Source organism: Paramormyrops kingsleyae, chromosome 24 (assembly GCF_048594095.1).
Source record: "Paramormyrops kingsleyae isolate MSU_618 chromosome 24, PKINGS_0.4, whole genome shotgun sequence".
NCBI classification, from domain to species: domain Eukaryota; kingdom Metazoa; phylum Chordata; class Actinopteri; order Osteoglossiformes; family Mormyridae; genus Paramormyrops; species Paramormyrops kingsleyae.
In genome coordinates, this window is record NC_132820.1 from 2,362,308 (window position 1) to 2,387,254 (window position 24,947).

Genomic DNA, 24,947 nt, shown 5'->3' on the forward strand with positions numbered 1-24,947 from the left:
ATTCAGCACATACACAGAAGAATAAGGTCTTGCTGACAACACTGCAAACTGACAATCACACACACACAGACACACACACACACGCACATACCATCACACACACACACACACACACACACACATATACACAAGTTGGTCTTCCTATCTAAATGGGGACCATCCATTCATTTCTATGGGAAAAACCCTAATCCCAGTCATGACACCCTTAACCTCTACCCATCCCTAACCTTAACCATAAGTAACCAACCCAAATACAAAACTTTTGGTATTTTTACTTTGATTGCATTCACAGATTTTTTTTAAAACTGATCCAATGGGGACCTCAAAAGATATCCCCAAAAGTAGGGATATTTCAGGTTTTATTACACTTTGGGGACAATTTGGTCCTCAAATGTGATCTATGCAAACCCACACACACCATCACACACAGAGACACACACACAGACACACACAAACACAGTCACACACACACACACACACCATCACACACACACATACCATAACACACACAGACACACACAAACACAGTCACACACACACACACACACCATCACACACACACACTCACCCTTGTCACCCTTCAGAAGTCCTCTGCCAATAAGGTGTTAGCAGCCAACAATGTTTATAGTCATTTCATTACCTGCTCTTTGTTATTCTAATTACTCAGATATGACTTTGGCAAATAAAATGTAATGAACTTTTATTGAAATGCCTTGGCGTGACCTTTTAATGTGTTTATATTCTTTAATTCCGCCTTCACCGGCACCTCAACGTTCCACCAGATGGGCCAGGCGATGCGCCGCTCGTCTTGTTCCGCGCGCCGGAGCTGAAAGCGCCAGAAAGCGAGAGAGCGCGCAGGCTCACCGCCTCGCTAGCGCGCGGGCTCACCGCCTCGCTAGGGCGCGGGCCTGCGTCCCGCCACGCCGCACCCGGGAATTCCCGTCGTTGGTTCTCCTGCGCTTACGGCCGTCCGCCTCTCTTCCACAGGCTCAGACATCATCGGTTTGATAGGTGTGGGCCACCCCAGTCAGCTGAGATAGGTCGGGGCGGGGGGGGGGGGGGACTTTTGTCCGGTAATATGTCACGAGAGAGAGCATGAAGCGGATGTCGAGAGGGGGGGGGTGCCACGAGCGCGGGCTGCGGAGAGATCCCACTCGGTTCAATGCATTGCTCTACGTTAATGGGGGAGGACGTCTGTTCTGGGGAGGGAGCTTTGGTCTGTACACACAAAGCTGCTGTCGAGATGTGACACAAGCAGTGGGAAGATGGGATTCTTTTAGACGTCAGCGCAAGTTCTGGTGAGGCTCCAGCAGAACCGGTTCAGACCGAAGACGTTTATTCACAGGTTTTTCCTCTGACAGAAAACAGTATTTCTTTCGACATAAAGGATATTTATCAGTGAACAGTGCTGGTGTTTTTTTTAATGATGATGATATTTCTTCAGTACTGAATGAAAAAGTGTCAACACTTACAGTAAGTGCACGAGACCCAGTTAGCGTCTAGCAGTTCCCAGTTAGTGCCTAGCCCACATGCTAGCTAACCCTTCGGATACGGAAGCCCTTCGATCTTTTCGCACGACGTCAACGGGAGCTTCCCTTCACAGGGATCTCAAATTCGTTAAGTTTCAGCTCCACGCTTTATGTCGGTTTACCTCCAACCGAACGCAGTCAGTGGCTTTGGCGCTTCATTAAGAGAAATGTATCTATTCGTTTATTTTCACAATCTGTGGAATTAAGCTAGCTGCCAGACTGAGATATAGCGTATCTCGTTCCCAGAATTTGCCTGCGGCAGGGAAAACGCCGGAAAGATCGCCGGTGTTCTGGCGCGTTGAGCTACTTTGTTGAGTTAAGCTACCGTAGTGCTAATCGATAGCCCTAACCATAACCTCCAAAAACCCCCTAAAACCCTTAGCCTAACCCAAACCCCTAAAACCTAACCCTAACCCCCAAATGGTGGAACTGCATATGCGCCGAACGGCTCGATAGTACATCTTGATAGGTAGCTGAACTCGTCGGAACACCGGCAAAGAAGATGCCTCTAACTCACTCCACCTTGAAATGTCCCGTCCAAAGACAGACACAAAGCCTGCAAGGTAAATACAAAACACTTTCGCTAGGTCATTTAAGTTGACTCAGTACCATAAAGTGTTCCATTTACATTAATAAAATATCAAACTGGAACGTAATTTAAGGAGTCTTCTCCAGTGAAGCCTCCGGTATCACCCTGGAGTATGTTTTGACATTTCGTGATAGATCGGGTGATACTGGATATTTGGCTACTGAATAAATTCCAGTTCTACGCACCTGCCAGAGCTGCAGGCTTCTCCAAAGGTGACTGCGGGCAGTTTTACATTTTATTGTGTTTTGAAAGCAGGCCTGACAATCCGTGTATGATTATTTTTTTTATCAGTATTAAAGTTCAACCACTTTTATTTTTCTCTGTCCCCCCCCCGCCCATTTAAAAAGAAAATCAAGTAGACACACGGGTGGAACGCGGTCATGCTATTTAACGACCCTGGAGTAGCATAAGCCTGAGCTGCAGCGGCTGCATCGCCCTTGGATATATGCCTCAAGGACGGCGGCTTGACTCTGAAGCTGCGGCACACCTGTCTGTACTGCCGTTTCGCCGCATAGACGCCCCGCGCGGCTTTTAAACGCACCTCATATCGCTCGGCCCGCAGGTCAGTCTGGCAGCGATGAGCTCACCGCCCATAAGCAACATGTAGTTCTCAGTAATTACCAAGGACCCAAATTCCGTCTCTACATGAAGCGCAGAGAAATTCTCACCACATCGCAAATAAAAAAAAAAAAAAAAAACACATCATTTGAGCAATTTCAGCTGCAAACTGCTCTTTTCATGTTGAAAGGCAAAGGCTATTCTTCTGGCTCCATCGAGAAACCATTTACTCTTCATTTTTTATGCTTCTAAAAGTATACTAACAAGCCTAGAAGCCATTTAGGGCCCCTTAGCCTGCTGATGATGTATGTAGACTTGACGCCCTTGTCATAAGTGTGCACACAGAAACAATCATGTACAAATAGTTTGTTTCTAAACGTAATAGAATAGTGACACAGTTTATTCACTCCCATGGGGAAATTGTCTTTTCACCTGTCCACACAGACAGGGGCGGGGGGGAGGGGTCACAGCGCAGGGGCATTCAGCGTGCAGGGCCCCTGGAGCTGGGGGTTAGGGGCCTCACTCAGGGGCGCAATGGCAGCACCAGTCTGCTGGCCCCAGGGATATGAACTGGCCACCTTCTGACCACAGATTAGTTCTAGCCCGCTAAGTCACACACCACATTGACCACAATACTAGTCATACCAGTCGTACTAATAGGTATTCGAAACGTAAAGGGATGTGAAATAATTAAGGATCTCATGTCCTTTTCTTATATTACTCTTTAACAATAAATAACACACATATGTTTTATAATATGTTTGAAGTTAATCCTAAAATATAATTGCTTGAAGGAAAATAAGACTGTATTCTGTACAACAACAGAAATGAATGGATTCTTTGTTACTTTTTAAATCACAAAGAGTTTCAAAGAATAAAAAAAATGATAACAAACAACAATTAACATTATAAGGCTGAGCACGGCCTCTATACAATATTCAGTCAAACAAATTAATCTGATCTATGGCAGATGCCAGAGCGCTTTGTGCTTCTCCACTTCATTTTTTTTTTCAAATCAATAGCAAATTCAATTTAAAATTTCAATAAGACAACAAGGCCGACAATCCATGTGTCAGCGACATAAACTTGCATTTCTGGTTACCGAGGAGAAACACGTCATTCAACTAAAAACACAAAACACACATTTTTTAATTTGGGGAGAGACTCAGGCCTGTCTGAATTTAATACAATCAAATAAATCAATCTATCTATCTATTTCAAATCAAAATCACCTTTATTGTCATATCACTAGAAAGATTGACCTAGGGGATCAAAGTTTTGGGTCATGAGATCCTATCAACAGTGCAGAATCTACCTGTCAATCAATCTATCTATCTATACTTCCTTTCAACTCTCTTCAACAATGAAGTCAGCATTTTAGAAGAGATCCACCCAGCTGTCAATTATCAATCCATCCATCCAAAATTTAACCCTACAAACTTACTGCAAACCTTCTAGCTTCCCATCATGAAATGTCTGAAAGTTGAAAGTGTGTCTCTGAAGCAGCGTGTCGCCGCTGAGCTGCTGTTTGATCAAACGGCGCCTTCTCTGCGCCTCTCAGCGTTTCCTTATTGAGCGCTGCTTTAATGTATGTTCATATGGCCAGTTGCCCATTCCCACTAACAAGCACTGTAGGGTACATCCCATCCCTTCCTGCATGCAGAGAGTTACAGCAAGCACTGCTGGATGCGGTCCAGTTTTCTCAAGAAAGCCAATTTTATATATTTAAAGTGTTTCGCTCCTATATTTTTACATGCAATTCAGGCTTAATTGAGAAATCCACACCAAAACACAACTAATGAGCTTTGAATAAGATGATAAGATAAGATCTCTTTTCTTAAATGAGTAGAAGAATATCATGCAATTATTCAGTGCAATAATTCAGTGCAAACCGAAGGAATAATTAGGAACTTTAAAGCCCTTGCCTGAGATGGAAACAAATGGCCTAGACCTTAGTATAGGAGGACTGTATCTCAGACAGAGGTCCTGTGGAAACACTGAGAACGGTGATTCCCAAGATCGGCGCACTGATGACATCATGAACTCAGGGTGGGATGATTCGAACACTAAATCATGTAAATATAATTGCTTCCTAAACACATTCCATTTGCAATAACTGCATTTGAAAATTAACTTGATTCTGGTTAATGATGGCAGAGTTTAAGCAATCGCTGCGTTTCAAACCCCATCTTAGTCCGAAATGACGGCGTCGAACAATTTAATACCAGCATAGGGATCTCTCGCAGTCGTAATGGCTGGGAGCTGTAGAACACGGTAAATACTGCGGGCAGCAGAGGCCAGCCAGTGCGCGCACACACACACACACAGAGGCACAAGCAGAACCTGCAGTTTCAACCCACCTGGGGGCAGGGGCGGGGCTGCAGCCGCTCAGCACCTTGGACAGATCCCGGAGGTCCGTCTGCACCACGATCAACCCGGGGCCTCCCAGGCGCGCATAACAGCCGGGCCGAGGGGGGGCGGGGGGGGGGGGGAATGCAGAGAAACTTGCTGTCCGCAATTATATTTGCTGTGCTGCTGTAGGTACTGGTGCTGGGTCTGACAATGCACCTGCCAACAGGCGGTGACCTGACTGCAGCGCCTTTCAAAACCTGCTGACTGACGACCCGCGCATCCACAGCCTCCCGGCACCGCGATGCGCGCCTCGGCTGCTATATAAAACACTCCGGAACTTTCCCCGGATCTCTCATTCCCTGATGCATTGCATTTCTGCATAGTGGAGAATTCCAGCCAAATCTATATGTTAAACTTCATTACTGTTTCTCCTGCTGCTGGCCCATGTCACGCGCGTCTGAAATTCAGGTTTTCCCTGCGCATGGGAGAACCACGTGCTAAAAAAAACGCACGTGCCAAACGGATGCTAAGCAAGCAGCTAATGAAGGCGCCCTCGGTGTGAACGTGAGAGGGATTGTACTAATGCAGTTTTCAAGCGATCAAAACTGAACAAAAATGCCAACATCGTGTTTAATTAGAGACAGCTGCAGTTAATTCGGTGTCACAATTTCGCTTCGCGGTGCGCATTGTCGCTGAGAGCTATAAGGAAATATCCTGGCACGTGTTATGCGCCGAATTTAATTAAGCGCGAAAGCTACATTTACGTTTCGTCATATCAGTGCTTTAACACCTTGCGATGGCAGCGAAATAAACCCAACCATGCTGTGTCTAAACTATTTTTATCACCAGAATCCGAGAACATGCTGATTCGTATTGAAAATACAGAAAGGAGAAAACTTCAATTATAAAATTTTGCCTCCGATAAAATCGACGACTTCAAAAGGCGAGGCATCGGCTCTGTTGAAGTAATATCTTACTCCGTAATCTGCTTTTTAATTCAGATTGTTTTCTTGTTTTCTATTTCAAAATATAACACATAACCTGCAGACATTTGTGGTGCCCGAAGACAAGCGATCGAAATACATTCCTCTGTGATTTGAAGCCACTTAATTTCCCCTTAAAATACTGCAGGGGGCCAGATAGACGTTTGAATAAACAAACATATAAAGTTAAGGAAAAGCAGATCCAATTCACCGGAGGTCAATAAATGGGTAATAAAAAGGCTAATTTGGCCCTAATTTATTCCTAACAATTAAACCCCCTAGACTGGCATCTGTGTTTTGTACATCTTTCCATTTTTTTCTGCGCCTAACAGCATACACTGATTTTACGAGGATCTCTTGAGGGAACAGGGCCCTCTCCCCAGTGAAATACTACCGGCTTGATCCAATATAGTTAGAATTCTGCATGAAAGGAAATCCGTGACCCCTTAAGTCACAGTAAATTACTCCATCGCTAAATTCCCCAGCTGAATACATAAACATCAGTCAATGCTCTCCACAGTGTAATCCCTCTAAAATGGCTTCATTAAGCAGGTTAAGATATTACCTTAATCTCTATCTTTTATAAAAAAGTGGACGTCCAACATTCAATGGGCTTTTAAATGCTGTAAATCATAAGAAGTGAGGCTGTCAATCACCCATCAGCGGTAACTGCGGAGAAACGTTCTTTAAACAAAAAAGAACAAGTATTTTTCCTGATGACCTCTGAGCAGACACCTTGACTTCGTTCCAGGTGAGGACAGTACCCGAGATGTGGCTTTTGCCTGTCAACAGTTAACAGATGACATGCTGGCAGGCAGTTAAGGGCTCTATCAGGTGGGAACACAGATGCCAAAACACCTCTGAACACTTCTGTACCAAAGCCACCATCGCCATCGTTATCATCCGGAAAATGCCTTCCCAGATTTTTGACAAGACCATTTTAGGATTGTAAAAGGGAGCGCAAAGATACATAGACTACCAGTCAAATCTTTTTGCACGCACTGAGATTTTCTACACTCGCATGGTACTTACTAAACATTTACTAAAACTATACTCAATATTCTTTGCTAACAAATAAATTCAGTACAATACAGTATGTTCACCATTTCAGTACCTTTATTAGCAAAAAAAAAAAAAAAGTCATATCTTTGATGCATCAAAGTAACCTTCTCTAGCAGTTATAACAGCAGAGAAAATGTGAGACATTCTTTCTGCAAGGGACATTAAATACTGCTGCTTCATGGGACGAAACAGGTAACTAGTGCGTTTAAAGTTAAAGGACGGCCTAGAATCTGACTCTGCCATCACCACACAACCAGTTAACAGGACGTCAGACCTGCACTGTTACATACTCATTCCATGTTATAGAGGAAGCTTATATTTTCATTTATAGATGTGCAGTCTACTTTACAAAGCTCAACAAGAATAAAAAATCTGCAGTTTATGAAATAAATGGAAAAGTGGTATAAAAGAACCTGTGATGTGTAAAGACTTCTGACTGCTGGTGTTTTTGCTCAGCAGAGGCCTTTAGAAGCCGTATGCCGTCTGACTGACATGTGCGGCCCAAAAATAATTTGAGAAAACAACATGAGGAAGGGCGAGGTCCTTGGATGACGGCAAATGCCACCGGCAGACTCCCCCGGGTTAATAAAGTTATCTAATCTGGCGAGTGCACCGTCGCAGCAGTGAGTGCCGAGTGAGGGCCCTCTAATTCCTGACAGATTGGCAGTCCGGCGGGGGGCGGGGGAGCGATGACGAGATGGCGACGGAGGAGGGGGTCCATCTGCACTCTCTTTAGGATGGGAGAGAGAGCGTGAGTTACAGCCATCTGCCGAAGCCAGGTGTGGTCGTGCGGGCGGCGCTTCTCTGCCCAGAAACAGTCTGGGGCATATAGAGGGAAATACTGCGTGAGACGCCCAACAGCAAAACGAACTCTGTATCTGACTGCCTCCATCTCCTGAACTACTTACTCAGAGTCACCTATGCAGAAGGGAGGTTGACAGAAGGACATTAGTCCTTTTTGGAGGGTGGCTCAGTGGGCTAGGGCACTGTGCCTGTAATCAGTAGGTTATGGGTTCAAATCCTATGGCTGGCAGAGTGTTTTGACTGCTGGGTCCTTGAGAAAGGCCCTTAACCCCCAACTGCTTCAGGGACTAGCTGAGATTATTTTCTCAATCGTGCGTCACTTTGGATAAAAGTGCCCATTAAACAAATTACTTGAAAATGTTCTGGGTTCCACTGTGCCTGTGACCGGTAGGTTGCTGGTTCAAATCCCCTGCTCAGCCAAATAGGCTTATCACGGTTGGACTCTTAAACAAGACCCTTCATCCCCTCTAAAATGGTCCAGGGGAGCCAGATAAATGGCCTGACCCTGTGCTCAGATCCCAAACCTCACTCTCACCCCTGTGTGTCTCAAAGGAGAGCAAGACTTGATATGTGGAAACTAAAGAATTCTTATACAAAGCATTTTGAATAAAGCATTTCATTTTATACTACTATACCTTTGACTTTCGATCATAATAAATGCCTCTGAGGGGTAAAGTTTAAATTGTTCATTAATTCCCACCCCCCCAGAACAAATGTGTCCCAGAACAAAGTGATGGGTCTTTCACAATGCAGTTCAGACCAACACCAAAATTTGTATGTTTTTTGAGCACAGGACACAAAAATAATAACAATTTACAATTTTGACATGCATATTTTGTCCTTTTGAGTGTGACCTTTAAATCGAACCTTTAATTTACAGCAGTGAATACTTACTGTGGTAAATGGGATAAAATTCCCTTTCTAATGACCTGCAGCAACTTGCTAAGCCTGACACTGATGCAGTTAAAGACACTGCTCTTCAAACTGTTTGGAAGTTTCCACTACAGTTCAGTCCCCATTTCTGGGGAAAAAACAATTTCTCATTCCTTTCAGTGTTGAGAGCTTCCTGCGGCCCTTTTGTCATGGAGCACAGTGTCTCATTTGAATGCATCGATTTTTTATTTTTTTTTTTTTCATTTTTAATATCAGGACTTCAGCAATTCGTCTTTGAATCTGAATGACATTTAATTTAAAATTCAAATTCAGAAACACAGACACATATGGCCATTAAAAATAATTGCATCCTTGTCTTCGCCCAAACATTTGTTAATCCCAAAAATTTAATCAAATAAATATGAAATGGGTTATACTTTTTATTTCTAAAAGAAAAGGAAATGATGTGTCGTTACCTAGTAATTAAGTTGACATTTCTTTAATAAAATATACCATTGACCCTGCTCAGGTCAAGTGGGTGATGGATGAATGGATGGATATTATTATAGTATATTATTGTATAATTGTGTTATTTATTTCACCTGTTCCTACACAGAAAGCTCTGCTACCTTGATTCCAGCTAGCCTGAAGGTCCGATCGGTAGCTAATTTAAAACCAAACCACACATTTCACTCCTTGGTCTTCATGGAAGCATTCGGAGTAATCTGGTCCTAGACCAGAGACATCATAAAACAAAACAACTGTCTGTGCGAGCGTGTAATCCACTTTACTATATAGCCCATTATGACAGGCAACAGCAAACCCTATAAACAGACGGATTCCCCAGACGTGTCGTATATGACTGAAGGGGTGGGCGACATAATTACAATAAATCAAAATAAGGATTTGTTTTCCTCCTGTCTCTCACACATTTACATTTTTAGGTCATGCTTCTAAATTAAACCCGTCGGGGTTTTCCGTACCTCATACTAAGGCTGAAAACGTCTACCATCCGTTTTTAACATTTTTGTCGTTCTTCATATTTAGCTAGAAGACACTAAATTTGAACCTTCTGGAGTAGCGGATACAAGATGGATCATGGGTTCTTGCAGCTAAGGTACTGCCTGTCTTGCCTGATGAAATATTCACTGTAGTTGACGGAGGAGGGGGGGGGGGAATAGTCCCAATTGTGCTTGCCAAGACTAATCACATCTGAGGAGTGGATTAAGAGTAAAACAGCACATCTCCGCTACATACTGCTCCCTCTCTGTCTCGCCGTTCTATTTCCAAAAGGACAAATGCTTCCTGCAGTCACACGGGAAGCGCGACATTGGTATTCTGTGCTCAGTTTAGCCAAAAGCTAATCTCGATGTGCTCAGAACAAACCGTACACAGCAGCCAGCCAATCTGAGGGAAAAAAGAGCAGTTTGGGGAGAGAAAGAGATAGGACAGGTGAGCAGTAATGTGACGAGGAGACGGGCAAAGGTGTTAGGAATGGTGGGGGGGGGGGGGTCGGGATGGAGCAGGGGGGGGAGTGTGGGTGCGAGGGGTGTGGGCGGTGAGAGAGGTGTCGAGCCTGAAGATAAGCGGCTTGGGAGACGAGAGGGTGAGCGATGGACTGCTGCGATAGGCTGGGGGGGTGCCCACAGAGGCGGGGGGGGGGGAGGGTGGGGAGCTGACACACGGCTAGGTTAACGGAGGAGGAAGAGAGAGGCGATGGCGGCGAAATGGACCTGGAAATGGAGGCCGAGAACAGGTGGAGAGTCATTTCCGGAAAGATGGGGGAAGGTAGAGGAGCCAGATAGGGGGGGGGGGGGGCAGAAGAACATAAGAAATTTACAAACGAGAGGGGGCCATTTGGCCCATCAAGCTCGTTTGGGGAGAACTTAACTAATAGCTCAGAGTTGTTAAGATCTTATCTAGCTCTGATTTAAAGGAACCCAGGGTTTTAGCTTCCACTACACTAGCAGGAAGACTATTCCATACTCTAACTACACGCTGTGTAAAGAAGTGCTTCCTCAAATTTGTTTTAAAATGTTCTCCCGCTAATTTCCACTTATGGCCACGAGTTCTAGTATTTAGACTAATATTGAAATAGCCATTTGACTGAACAGCATCCAGACTCGGTAGAATCTTATAGACCTGAATCATATCCCCCCTTAGTCTCCTTTGCTCAAGGCTAAACAGATTCAGCTCAGCTAACCTCTCCTCATAAGACATTCCTCTAAGACCAGGAATCATTCTCGTAGCCCTCCGTTGCACCTTTTCTAAGGCAGCAATGTCCTTCTTGAGGTATGGTGACCAAACCTGCACACAATATTCAAGGTGGGGCCTTACCAAGGAATTATATAAATGTAACATCATCTCCAGGGAATGAATGAAATGGAAAAACGGTGAAGGGGGGGCAGGGGTGCTACTTAACACCCCCCCCCCCCAAAAAAATATAAAATGAATGTAGACTAATTATTTTCATTAAAATCAGACTCCCCTTTTCACAAATGCCACCCTGCCAAGCTGTAACTGGAAGGAGAGACGGGTTTGCACCCATTACAGTGCGTCGTGGGGGTGTGGGCAAACAGGGTTAATTTCTGTCCTGGGATAAATGCACCCCCAACCTGAAGAGAGACCAAAGCCGAGGCCAGCGAACAACAAGACAACAAAATCACTACTTGGTGGGGGGGGGGGGTTGCTCCTTTGCCTGCTGGAAACGGCTACCATTGCTGCCGCGGACGAGTCGTGGAGTTTCAGAAATGCATGCGCTGTGAAGTTAAGGCCTTATACCTGCAGAGGACGTGAGTCCTGAAGGGGGGGGGGGCAGGTTAAATATAACCTGAAGGGGGGGGGGGCAGATTAAATATAAGAGCCATGGGGATTTAGCAAAACAAGGCTATGGTGTCGATGAACATGCACTACTACATGTACGACACCTGCGTTTACGATTCACAAAGACGACGTGGGAATGTCAGGTGCCTGCAGGTCACACGGCCCGGTGACACGGCCAGGTGACGCGGCCCGGTGACGCGGCCAGGTGACGCGGCCAGGTGACGCGGCCCGGTGACACGCCAGGTGACACGGCCCGGTGACACGGCCCGGTAACACGGCCCGGTGACACGGCCCGGTGAGGGTCATGGCATGTTGGTGGTGAGTAGATGACGCGGTGGCACTGTGGGCGTCACTGTGGCCCCCCCCCCACGCGGGAGCGTGGGCACCATCCCCGGGCCGGGCTCCGTTTTTGGGGACTCTGCACGCTCACTCTCTCGTGTGCAGGTTCTCTCTTGTCGTCCAAAAACACGGTTTGGTGACCCGGTGTCTTACCGTAAACGGACGGATAAACGATAAAGCAATATTTCATTACATATATAAAAAGCAAAGCGTGACTGAAATAATGAATTCCTTTGTCAGCCTGATGATCATGACTGTCCCGGAATGTTCTTAATGTTGCATTTCTGGTCACTGAATATGTCACAGTACTGGGGCGTGTTCCACGAAGGAGTATTTCTCAATTAGCTGGGAAAACTTATGCTATGTCTGCGGTGTGGAATTATCTTAACGTTAGCGTTAAATGACGTTAGAAATGTATTTTCCAAACAGTGCTCTGCTAATATTTCACAAGGAGGATCTATTAATAAATTTCTGAACATAACACATTTGATTGCTCACCTTAAGATGAGACCGTAAAGGATATGAAGAGTTTCTGAGAAACAAATCTGTTCCAGTAAAGGCGGCTGCAGTGCTGCCGAATAATGCTTCTCCGTCAGTAACGCGAGCATTTGATAGCAAAAGAAAATTCAGCTCAGACAGTGTGAAATCAAAATATATTACTCGGAAAATCATGGTGTCCATCATACTTTATAACAGAGAAGGGCTGATCATCGAGGTTACTGTATTAATTTATTTGGGCGGAGTGTCCTTTTAAGCTTAAGCAGAAGCTCCTGAACAATCGGTATCGGTATCAGTTTTCGAATTAATTGGCTATCGGTACAGGCCTGAAATTTCCTTATTGGTGCATCACTACTAGAAGTCATGACTGTCCAATAGGAATGCTCCTTGCCTAAACTCATAACTTCTAGATTAAGTAAACCCAGCTAACTGAGAAATCCTGCTTTGTGGAACACCTCCCAGGTCTCATTAGCTACTTTCTTCTGTTTGGAAGTCGCTACGTATCTCCCGCTCCAATCCTGCTGACACCCGCACCTGGCCGTTCACTGGAAGCTCACTGCACTTACGCCCAGTCCATTCTCCTTTGCACATGGCTTTCAACAAAAGCATCTGTTAAATATGTGAAATGTTAATGGAATTAAGCTTATATTAACCCACCCAGACCATGCAACCATAACATTGCTTTAATGCTGAAAGAGTAGATATCACTTAACACACCTTTTACATTAATTTTAATAAGGCCTTTCTACAGTTTATGGGTAATATTGTTTACACTATGCTGGTCTAACTTCATAACAATGTCTAACAGTGTTTCAATGCCCCTCACTAATCTGAATAAACAGCGAATGAAGCAGGGAGGAAAAACGGAAGTAAACACTTCAAAAATGACTTAATTATTAATCAGTTTACAGATTATAGGTTATAGAGACACATCACATTCATGTAATTTGCTAAGCTGTTTTCAAGCTAAGTTGGTGAATCAATTCCTGTTGATTATGTCAAATGTGTGCATAGATGACGTTAATGATGCCTGTGACTTATGGATAGAACATTGTTTCAATCCTGCTTCTGGCAGGTCTTCAAGTATACATGCAGTGCTGGGGAGTAACTAGTTAACGGTGTAACGTTGTTATGTAATGAAATTCCAAAATAAATTCAACTGTCATCTGTTACAATTACTGAGAGAATGATATTACAGCCACTAATCAAAATGTTGGTGATTACAAAAGAGTTACATCCATATATATTCTTTTTGGTAAAAAGCTTATAAATTCTTTTTTTTTTTTTGCTTTGCATCTTTTCGCCATATAAAAATCCCTTTTTTTGCCGTATTTCCAGATAATGATGGTCGGCAAAGGTGTTGGGACTTTTTAGTTTTATTGCCCAGTTTAAAACATTTCTTAGAAAAGTAATCAAATGTAATATTAGTAATGCGTTAATAAAGTAATCAAAATAGTTACATTACTTACAAAATTTTGAAGAGGGTGACTAGTAACCTTCCCAACACTGCAAACAAAGGGAATGCGATACATTTCTTGATGACACCAAACCACGAATTCCGGAGGGTTCTACTGTCGCTTTGTGTCCCGGGGAACCATGAAGAATGATCTTCAGCATTCTATGCACATAGATTCTGCCAAGCTCTGGTTCGTAAAGCGGCTCCAGGCCAAACTGTGGTAGCACAGGAGCTTCAGTAAAGCCCTGGTCTTTATGACCGCCCTCTAAACGCTACAGACACTAAACACAGGAAACATCAGATGCAATTAAGGATGAAACATAATCAGCCGTTGAAAAAGGCTTTCATGCACCAGAGTGGTCCACTACTATGTTTCAACCGAGGAAAAGCCCCATCTTTAACACATCAACTAAAAGACTAACCCAAATTCTGGCTGAGCCACACATCATCTCTTTGGTAAGCAAGCAGACGCCGGTTTGTAACTCCGACAGCAGGAAGGAAACAAAACAGAACTACGAGTTCTACTACGATGCATCGTTTTTAGGATTTATTAAGGTGGTTTAAACCATAATAAAGCAGGGTTCATGTAGGCTAGGTCCTCATGCCTGTGATCAGAAGGTTGTTGGTTCAAATCCCGTGGGAGTTATTTCACTGCTGGGTCCATAAGCAGGACCCTTACTGTTCAAATGCGTCTGGCACCGGCTGACCCTGCTTTCTCAACTGTACACTGCTTTGGATAAAAGCAATAAATAAACGCAAAATGCCTTTCAAGTGAAACCTTCTTCCTGAGAGTTTAAAGTCACATAAGCCAAGTCACATTTTTGCGAGCAATTATAATTAAGGTGACAACAGAATTAGATTAGATCGCTCACAGCAATATGGCAGCTACATTTACATTGCCAGCTGCCCAGGACCCAGAAGTTGCTCGCCCTTTATTTTATTTTGCAGTTGCTAGCTTAAGCGTATTTCATTTTCACCACCTTCGCCCGGCGTTTAATTCGTCGGAATGGAAAAGGTTATCTGCCGGAGCACAATTCCAGATGACAGCCTACAAAATTTCCCCTTCAGCTGTTTTTCTCTTCCCCCTGTAGTGCCTCGATAATCCAGGCAAACTGAGCTGCGGGATCCCACTCAGTCTGCGTGCTGCCTTCCGAACCCCACCCCCCCCCCCCCCCCAAAAAAAAAGCTACAAGAGAAGCCCCTGATAGAGCAGCCTCACGTATGCATTATTAAGACGCACTAGTTGGACCGGTTGTGAAACCTCAAACTCTGAAAATCACTCCGATTCCCTTGAAAAGCCGGCATTTAACGATTTATCCGGCTGCCTACTTTACATGAGGGTGCGTGCGAGGCTCTCACCTTCGCTGCAGTACTTCCCCTTGTAGTGGGTGAGTGTGCAGTCGCAGTGCACTTCTCCTTGCTGGATCGAGCACAGGCCCCCATTCAGACACGGGTTCTGCTTGGTGCACAGATACTCCAGATCGCTCTGAATGCCCTGGCTGTTGAGGAGGGTGGGCGGGGTCTCGCCCAGCTTCAGGTTGGCGATCAGGCCCTGGAAGGGGGGCTCGTACTTGACGGTGCTGGAGGTGAGGGCGGAGAGGCGCACGTCGGGGGGGATGCCGCCCACGAAGAGGTCACTGACCACGGCCATCTCGCGGCGCTTGGACTTGACCTCGGCCACCTTGGCCTCGCTGTCCACCACCAGCATGGTCTCGCGGTAGTTGCGCGTGAGCAGCACCATGTGCCAGCGCTCGTCGCTCACCGGCGTCTCCGTGTGGAGGATCGCCGGCTCGGCGCAGTGGATGGTGAAGCGAAGCTGGAGCCTCCCGTCCACGATCAGGAGCTCCAGGAAGTCACAGTTGCCGCCGTCGTCCAGGTAGAGCACCAACGCCCTGCTGACGTTCGTCTTCAGGCTGAAGCTCAGCTCACCCCCCGAACCAGCTTCCCATCGCCCGTACCGAGCCCACTGACCCGGCGCCCCGCCGAACTCCAGAGCCATTACTGACGCCAACAGCCCAACCAGCGAAAAGGCCAGCAGTGACCGGCCTCCACAAAGACTTTTTCTGCTCATCTTCCAATCCTTTCTTATTCCCACTCTGTCCTTTAACTTTTAATCCAGTAGCAGCGATAGAAGCAGACTCGTTTTCCGACTAGCTGGCTCTGAAGTCTGACCTCATAAGTATGAGCTCGGTTGGAATAACGCTGGGGGACTAACCTCACAAAATCCAATTAAACTACCTGTGAACTAAGCAGCCTTCTCTGTCTCTATCGTTCTACCCTGATTCTCTCCTTAACCTCTCCATTTGAGGGTGCCAACCAATGTAAAAATGAAAAAGGCTGGATGATGAGTCCGGCTGTTTTTATTTTCCTTCCTTAAAAAATCCGGAATTTATTCGCTCATCCAAGTTTAACGAGAAGCTAAAGAATCCCGACAGGTTTCAGTCAATCGCTGTCGTCGATCTGGTCCTCAGAAGAAGCCCATGGTTTGCCTTGGCCAGCTGAAGTGCAGTTGGTGGAGAAGCAAACGCATCATTCCAGGGTTCGCCTTGTCCACAGATGTCCCAGCTGTAACTCCTCGGACGTTCAGAAACAAGCTTAGAACAGAGCAAGGGCATGCGTGACGTCCTCCATTCCTCCCAGGCCGCTTCTGAAAGATTAATAAAAAAAAAAAACAACATTAATTCACAACCCAGCCCAGCAAGTTTTTATGTTCGTCTAAGAAAAAAAGGTCAGATACTACAAAATTTGTAGTCTACACAGTTCCTGGCACGTTGACATAATGTTTATCCAAGTTTCACACTGACATTATTAGTCATCCAGGCTCCAAACTGCTTATCCAGGTGAGTGATACGGTTGATGTTATTATTATATATTACATATGTTTTCTAGCTGACATTTTTATAGGATTTACAAGGTAAGCACTTCTCCCGAAGGTCAGTAAGCTGGACCATCGCACTTCCTGCTGACACAGTTTTTAAAATAACTGGATATGTTTTCACACACACACAGAATTCATAGATTCAAATATGCTTGTTGGCCAACAGTTACGGAAGTGAACAGATCATGAGTTCAGCGTGATCCAGTGGAGTTTTGCCAGTTGCCAAAATCGTTAATATTAGTGAATCAGTGTTACATGCGTGCCTAGTACAAATAAGTGCAATTATAAATGCATTCATTCCCATTCATTCCTATTCATTCCTATTCATTCCCATTCATTCTTAGTGTTATCGTTATTATGGAACAACATTAATGTTCTCACGTGAGCCTTTCTGGAAGTGGGTCTGTGGAGTGATACGGAATGGTCTGAGAATGAAGTCAAGTCATCTGAGGTCTTAATTTATTTTTCGTATTTTAATTGCAATGAAGAATGACTGGCTGCCGTATCAGCATCCATGAACTAATGGCACCCAGCTGGAATGACATTAAAGGTCCCTGTGAGCGGGCCGTATGCACAATGCGGCTGAAATGAGATGCACAGGCGTTATCATAGGCGGAAGGTCTGCTGTGTCGTCTTCAGCTCAGTTTTTCTGCTTGTTTTGTTTAATAAATGAGCCTTCAGTTTACATTCCTCAACACCCAAATGTCTCAGGCAGGCCCGTTTCCCTACCTTTCCAGTACCCAAATACACAGAAGTTTCTAAGCAACAGAACAAACCGCAAGTACAACTGCACAGCATCCGGTGAAGGCTGAGAAATGGAAACATCAAACATCCTATATTTCCTCCAAGTTACATTTGCCTCCTTAACTGTCTATTCAAAACCACTTTTACCTCTTTACATGGCTGTATTTTCATCTTAAAAGTAAACCCTTCCAGATGGTATTTCCACACAATGCAAGAAAGTTCTCTTGGAGATAATAGCCTTGGAAATGAAGATGGCATTGACCTTATTTAATCTGATTCCTCGGGGTAAAAACGTCAGGCGAGCGACAAATGACTTAACGGAGGAGGTGTAGCAGGCAACAATACAGCCAAACCCAAGTCACGCAAATGACGGATGATTTACGGACACGGCAGAGATAAGAGAGCCACGAGAAACTTATAAACCAGCGGAAACATATGAACTCCCCTGCTGGGGGAATGATGGGAGAAAGCAAGACGGGTAGGAAGGAGGAGAAGATAGATTATGCCACGGGAGATGAGGAGCATTGAGAAGTCAGGAGTGAGCAACCATGAGAAAGGAGAGCTCCAGCCGACGGAATTCATGTTTATTGTCATGCTAATTGGCATTCACCAGTAAGGACGCCATATTAACCAGTAAGGACACCATAACGCCTCATGGTTAGGCCACATTGTTCTACAGAGGCCTTCAGCGAGTGTTTTTGTTGCTTCAGCTAGTTGTTGATAAATCAAGTAGCGTGCAGGTTGTCGTCGTGCCGTGTTAATCCTGCCTGCGCTCTTTTATCGGCCCGTTGGGCATCTGACCGTGAGTCAGACCTTCAGCTGGCCAGCTGTAGCAGAGATGGCATAAATACGTTCATTACAGTCAATGTCAATGGCCCAGAACTACTCATTGATCAAAGGTCCATGTCCTTCACCACTACATGGCCTGCTGCTATGTAAGGACAGACATATACTATGTTTGGGTCACTTATGTCCTTTTTATTAAAAATGTCATTTAGGGAAAATAAACTGATTGAAATAATTAAGCCCTGTGGCCTTCATCCTCCAGGGTCATGTGACTTCAGTCTCAGCTGTGTGTGTGTGTGTGTTGGGGGGGGGGGGCATATATATATTACTTTCTGATGACCAAATGTCCCCACAGTGTGATAAAAATATATGCAAAGTGTCATGTTTGCGGTTGGTTTAGGGGGCAAGGAGAAACTTGCATCTGGCTTACCGTGCATGTTAAGGCACATATGTGATGCACACAGCCTATTCTCTGCCTGCCTACAGGGTACAACCAAGCCTCTTATGCAAAGGTGCAAAGTGCCATGACAGAATACAGTTATAGCCTCACATCATTATCGATTTACTGAGCCTCGATGGCAGACTACCTTCACACAGCTAGCCGAAAAAAACTGCTAAATTCGTGCATGATAACCTTCTGTTTGATATCCAGGTGAAACACTGAAAACGTCATTTACCTAACGCAGGGGAAGTTATTTCTGACTGCTGCACTTCCGTTTAAAAACGCAGACATAAGCCTCCACTCACCTTTCATCCACACTACCCTGGAGTTCACAACCGGCAAAAACGGAGACTTCTGACGACGCTCGAAGAGCGTTGAAAAGCGCTCTGATTGGTTCCTACTCCTCACGTGACCGATCCCTGATTTGATCCCACGAGTTACACCCTCGCGTCGGAAGTAAACGGTATTGAAGGAAGTGCTTTCTTTGGTGCTTTCCTTGTTGCTGATCTGTATGACGCTAAGTACAGCCTGGTACACAGTGTGACTGCAGCATATTGGCACAAAAATTAAAATTTACCGATCAATTCACAGTGTAGGCTAATACCTACAGAACATACATTTTCACTGGTTTCAGTGTGGATAGAAGCCAGGTGTCTAGGAAGGCACTACCCCCCCCCCCGCATACTCCACCGATGGATAAAAACCTGTTATTTTGACCCTGGGGGTTAAGCTCTGTGACTGCAGTCACAAAACTAAAAGTCGTGTGTTTTGTTTGGTTACTTATGTTTAAGGTTAGGTTTTGGTTAAGGTCATCGGGTTGGGATTAGAGTTTTGCCCATAGAAATGAGTCCCCACAAAGATATGAGTACAGGTCTGTGTGTGTGTGTGTGTGTCTTTGTGTCTATCTGTGTGTATGTATATATGTGTGTGTGTGTGTATGTATGTATGTGTGTGTGTGTGTATGTGTGTGTGTGTATGTGTGTGTGTGTGTGTGTGTGTGTATGTATGTGTGTGTGTGTATGTATGTGTGTGTGTGTGTGTGTGTATACGTGCACACGCAGAGTTCCGCCCCACATCCGAAAGTGAGCAGTCAGGCGCCTCAGTGTCGCTCCCCGGTGGCCGCAGTGGGCTTCTGCATATTAGTGAGTATCTGCACTGCGATGGACCGACTTCTTGGCATCAGCCTTAGCCTGAGCGTCACCCTGCACTGGATAAATCCGTATGCAGAAGGGACTGAATTCATTAAAGGCAGAGTCAGTGCTGTATAGCAGAACAAGCCCTTGGAGAAGAACTCGTTTTGGCTAAATATACACATCAGATATCCCCCAGTCTTGTGCCCTCCCCCCATTCAGCATATCTAAGATGGTCCTGTTGGAAAATTAATGGATAGTCTGAACAAGGGATTCTTGATTCCTTTATTTACCAACAACAACAATCACCCTGTCGTTCTCTTAGCGTGGGTTTATCTTACCATAATAACCATTTAAGTCACTCATCATAACAGCATCAGCTAAATAAATGAAATAAAAAAAGAGAAGGATTTTTCTTTTGTCTTCAAAAAGCACCCGGCACCAATCAAAAGGTCAAAGCACTTTCTGAGGCACAATATTTAGTATAAAAGGCCTTTAAGTCTGCTGTCATGTGCAAATACAAGGACTAGCTTTCAAAAGGAACATCGGATCAAACACGAGGCTGGTGAAAGTTATGGTGGAGAGCTCTCACTTCGTGGCCTTCGCACTTTGTGGCCAAAACGGGCTCTCGAGGGATATCCTTGATGCTTTGTGTGCAAATATAATCACTGGCATGTTACTTGATGTCAGAGACTAAGAAGTGGTTTGACCTGTGCACCACATGACACATGAGTTGCATGTTCGTTCATAGTGTTGCTGTAGCCATAAATCTCGTCTCCTGGGAAGCAGAAGACCCATTCATCTGTCTCGGCTGACAGAGGGTGTTAATTAACCACGATCTCTTGCAGAGGCACTTCATAATCTTCAGCATGGAGGTGGCAGGATTCAAGGAAAATGAGGAAGCCATTTACAGGCAAGGATAACATTAACATGCATGATCACCATCTACTTTTGTTAAGGTATCTCCCACTTGTTTAATCCTCTAATTGATAAAACTAGAAAGTTATTTTCAAAAATCTGTTCTGTTCTATGACAGAAACAAAGGGGAAAAGGAGAAATTTAATTTAGATCTTATAGTAATGCCATTTCAGAAGATAGAGATCACGAAGATAATGTGACATTTATCCGAGTCCCTGCAGACATGCATCTTTTGGATCCTGACGCCCACCTATGAGATTTTCAGTGATTCCTCGCAAGAACAATATGAGTCAAAGCAAGTAATGGAAGTGTCATCCTCGCCTTGCAGAGAATGTTGTTTTCCATCCAGGACAAATGGAACAGAAAACCCAGAAATTAGACTACAATGTTCTTCTTCATCTCTGATGTCTGAGTTGAATTAATTCACAATTATGTTATCTGTTATCACTGCAGATGTCAACAATTATAACAAGAAAATGTGGGGGAAAAAATCTGAAAATTGCACAAAAATCGATGCCAGAATATAAAATGGGTTGACCAGAATGATGCCATGGTGCCATTTGTTGAATTTAATATAAGCTGAAAACCCCCAGACCAAGCCTTAAAGATCAAACAACAAAATGGAGGTCGTGGAGAACAAAGCAATGAGAATGAAAATAATAACACTCAGGACCGATGAGGCCAGTTCCAGCATGACAATGGCTCAGAGTGTAGTGAGAGTGTCATTTTCAGGTCGTAATTACCTCAGCCTCAAATCCATTAAAGTCTTACAGAGTGATTTGTTTTATGCTTTGTTTAACTCTCCTATTAAGCTGCCGGTGAATTTGAGACATTTCAGTCTGTTTGACAGCAGAACTGCTATATCTATTAGGTTCTTGCTTAATCTTAATTACTTTACCGGGGCTGATGAGTATTATGATGTTGTAGTGTGTTTCGGAAGGTCTGTTTACACGTTGTACTGGAAGATAATTTTATGGGTTATGTATGTGGAAATTTGCAAAGAATATCTCTAGTTACAGTATTTCTTTAACTTTGAGTGGTTATAACCAGATTATCTGAGTTCTCCTTTTCACAATATTACTGACAGACATACTGCAGAATATGGATGAGAAATGAAGAGTTAGGCCAGTTTCTGAATGGTAATAGTCACAGAAAGGAAGCACTCTCAGAGGAGGGGGACATTTCAGAGGAGGGGGACATTTCAGAGGCGGGGGACATCTCAAAGACTGATTGAAGATTATTTGGAGCACGATTCTGCCACGTCTGTTCCTTCATCAAACGAGATCGGCGGAAATGCGGAACTAGGCTCCAAAAGAAGGGATTTGGGACACCTCAAGATGCAAAAGCAGGAAGATCCGCATCAGAACAACAAAGCCCAAGGCAGACCGTCAGCATCCCATGTAATCAAAATGGTACCAGGGCCTACAAGATCATACTCGTATCTCTGATACATAACCAGCATCTGAACCGAGCCAACAGAGAAGATTATAGAGGTGGTGTGTCCTGGAGAATTGTTTTGATAACCATGACGTCAGACCCGCTTCATGTGCAAGAGCAAAGCTGCATGCAATCAAAGGCATACCGGGATCATGGGATGGTGTAACTCGTGTACAATTCCGGCCCTCATATTTCAATAGATGAGCTCCTTGTTCCGCTGAGGAGATGCCGTTCCTTCAGGCAGTGTGTGCCAAACAAGCCGGCGACGCGTCATCAAGAAACTGGCCAGCATGGGATGCAGAGTCTCGCTATGCATGCTGAAGTCGATGCTGGAGAACCATCTGGAGGAACAGCTGAGAAGAGTCATGAGATGCAGGTGCTGCTGGATATAAGCGAGAGCCCTGCAAGGTCATCTGGCAGCTTCTCCACATTCTACTGACTGGCAGTTGAGCTACGCAAGAGGAACAGAGGACATGTGAGTCGGGGTAATTTTGCGAATTCCTCCAGAAAGTCCTAAAATTTTATTGCGTTACCCCAAGAAAAACAAGAAAAGGTGCATCCCTGAAGTCTAGCCAAGACGCGACAATTAACCTGCAAGCACAGCTCCTGAAAAGAGGCCCTTAAAGGGTCGTAAATTATAACCAAGATGGCCTCTGCCAACGCATGATTGCCCAGCACTCTTCGTGGACGTATGCGCATACTGCTTACATACTCTGGGCCAAAACAAGCTGGCGCAATGACAGGTAATTCCTGTGGGATTTTGGAAATCTCCAGGTCCTGGGGTAAGGCTGAGTACCCCGATCCCCAGCGGCTGCCCCCATCACCCGCAGCGTTCCAGCTAAGCCGCTGCGGCACCGCGTCCTGAACAGCTACAGAGAGCCGAGGTCCCAGGAGGAGAGAGAAACAGCAGTGGCACCACATGCAAACAAGCAGGCGAAACGAACAAACAAACGACAACAAGTGGCAGCAGCAAAAATAATAATAATAATAATAATAACAATAAAAACTAATGTGAAGGGATCATTCTAGAATTTCAGGAATCACTTGAATATGGATATGTGAAGCTCATTGATCAATTTTAGCAAAATCAGTCTATTTACAAAAAGAACATCCACTCAAAGAAGACTATTTAATGTAAAAAAAATTTTTTTTGTAAAAATCCTCCGTTTAGCTGTCAAATTGACTCCCACTCTGTAAAAACTGTCTGTATATGCTAGCTTTAGCGTCTCCGGAACGCATCCCAATCGCTGCTGGTGCCACAGACACGATCCTCGGTGGTGAGTAATCTATTGTTCGGCCGTAGAAAGGACTGTCGGCTGTCTGGCGGAGGCCTGAATGCGGCTGTGAACTTTAAGCATGCTGCTTTACTAGGAGCTAATAGATACTCCTGCTCATAATCCACCTCAATCGCACCAGCGCATATATCTCTGCCTGCCTGCTCTTGTAGGTACATAATGTCCCCAGAAGAATGGGTTCTCCTGAAGAACAGGCCATGTGGGGCGAGTGACGAGGTCTCATTATACAACTTCTCCTTCCTGACAGAACTAAAAGAGCCGAAATATTCCAAAACTTCACATTTTCTTACTTTTCAATGGGACACCCTCACAAGTCCTCACAACTCTATGTCTATGTATGTACTGTGTGTGTGTGTGTGTGTGTGTATTCTTTGGTAGTCATAAATGCAAATCAAAGTGTTCCTAATAATTCCTAGATCTTCTAGATAGATTCCTAGATGTATAATTCGAGAGCAGGGAGTGCGTGAATGAGATTTTGTCTGATGTCCTACATATTGAGCTAATCGCTGAGAGCGGCGTGTCTCCAATCCCTTTCCAGATCTGTGGTAGCTGCAGGAGCGAGACACCCTGTATTCATGCTAAAAAAAACCCAATGCCAGTGAACCATCGGGGACTGAATTCTATAAAAATATTATACGACTGTCCAGGGTAACCGTTTTAAATATGAACATAAGACAACGGCAGGTAAGTTTTGTGTAATGTAACGGCATGGCTAAAATACTCATTTCTCTTAAGAGAAGTTATCCTTTATGGCATGATGGGAGTGCTCGAAAACAGCGGAAAGGCACGAGAATTACAGGGCAACAGAATTACGTGTGAGAGCGGTTATGGATTATGGAATGAAAGACTAATGAATTTGCACCCGAGAGGTATAGCACGTCTATTTGACGTTTAATCACACCAACGGATGGCGCGCTCTCCTACCTTCCTTTGTGTTAATTGCAGTAATGGCCATGCAATTATGTAAAGCACATACGAGAAGCATAATTCTTTTTCAGAGAGCTCGTAATCCACAAGAGGACTTTCAGCACCTGGTAAGAGTGTAGGAGGTAGAGAGGCTGCTCGAGTTCCAGTCAACAATGGCCGTAAATGGGACAATGCTGTAACATGTGAAAGGAATCCATATATGCAGGGTAGTACGCTGGAGGCGCGAGTGGGAGGACTGGGAAATGTTCCAGGAAATCACAGGTCACTGGGCCGGAAGGGCAGGTCCTGAAGATACAGTACCCAGATGGGGCATCAAAGCCACCTGGGGGAAGCACATGCCTAGAGTCAGGCACGCTTACGGCACAGGATGGCATGGGGGTACCGTGGACCCCGCCAATCAATGCGGGCCGCACATGGCGACTCTGACCCTCTCCGGCCCAATCCCGCCAATCAATGCGGGCCTCACATGGCGACTCTGACCCTCTCCGGCCCAATCCCGCCAATAGCCCCATTAAGAGCAGAAC

At 44.9% G+C, this 24,947-nt stretch overlaps 1 protein-coding gene across 3 annotated transcripts in view; it reads right to left on the minus strand.

Moving 5' to 3' along the window:
- Nucleotides 1–24,947, minus strand: part of LOC111855424 (neurexin-2-like) — a 589,098-nt gene that overhangs the window by 481,156 nt on the left and 82,995 nt on the right. For 2 of the 3 annotated variants that reach the window (XM_072706252.1, XM_023834418.2), the window contains exon 3: nucleotides 15,226–16,513. In XM_072706252.1, coding sequence (XP_072562353.1) covers nucleotides 15,226–15,937 — 712 coding nt within the window. In that variant the 5' untranslated portion in view covers nucleotides 15,938–16,513. Of the gene's footprint in view, nucleotides 1–5,036; nucleotides 5,116–15,225; nucleotides 16,514–24,947 lie in introns of those variants that run through there. The other variant, XM_072706253.1, reaches the window with a different exon arrangement.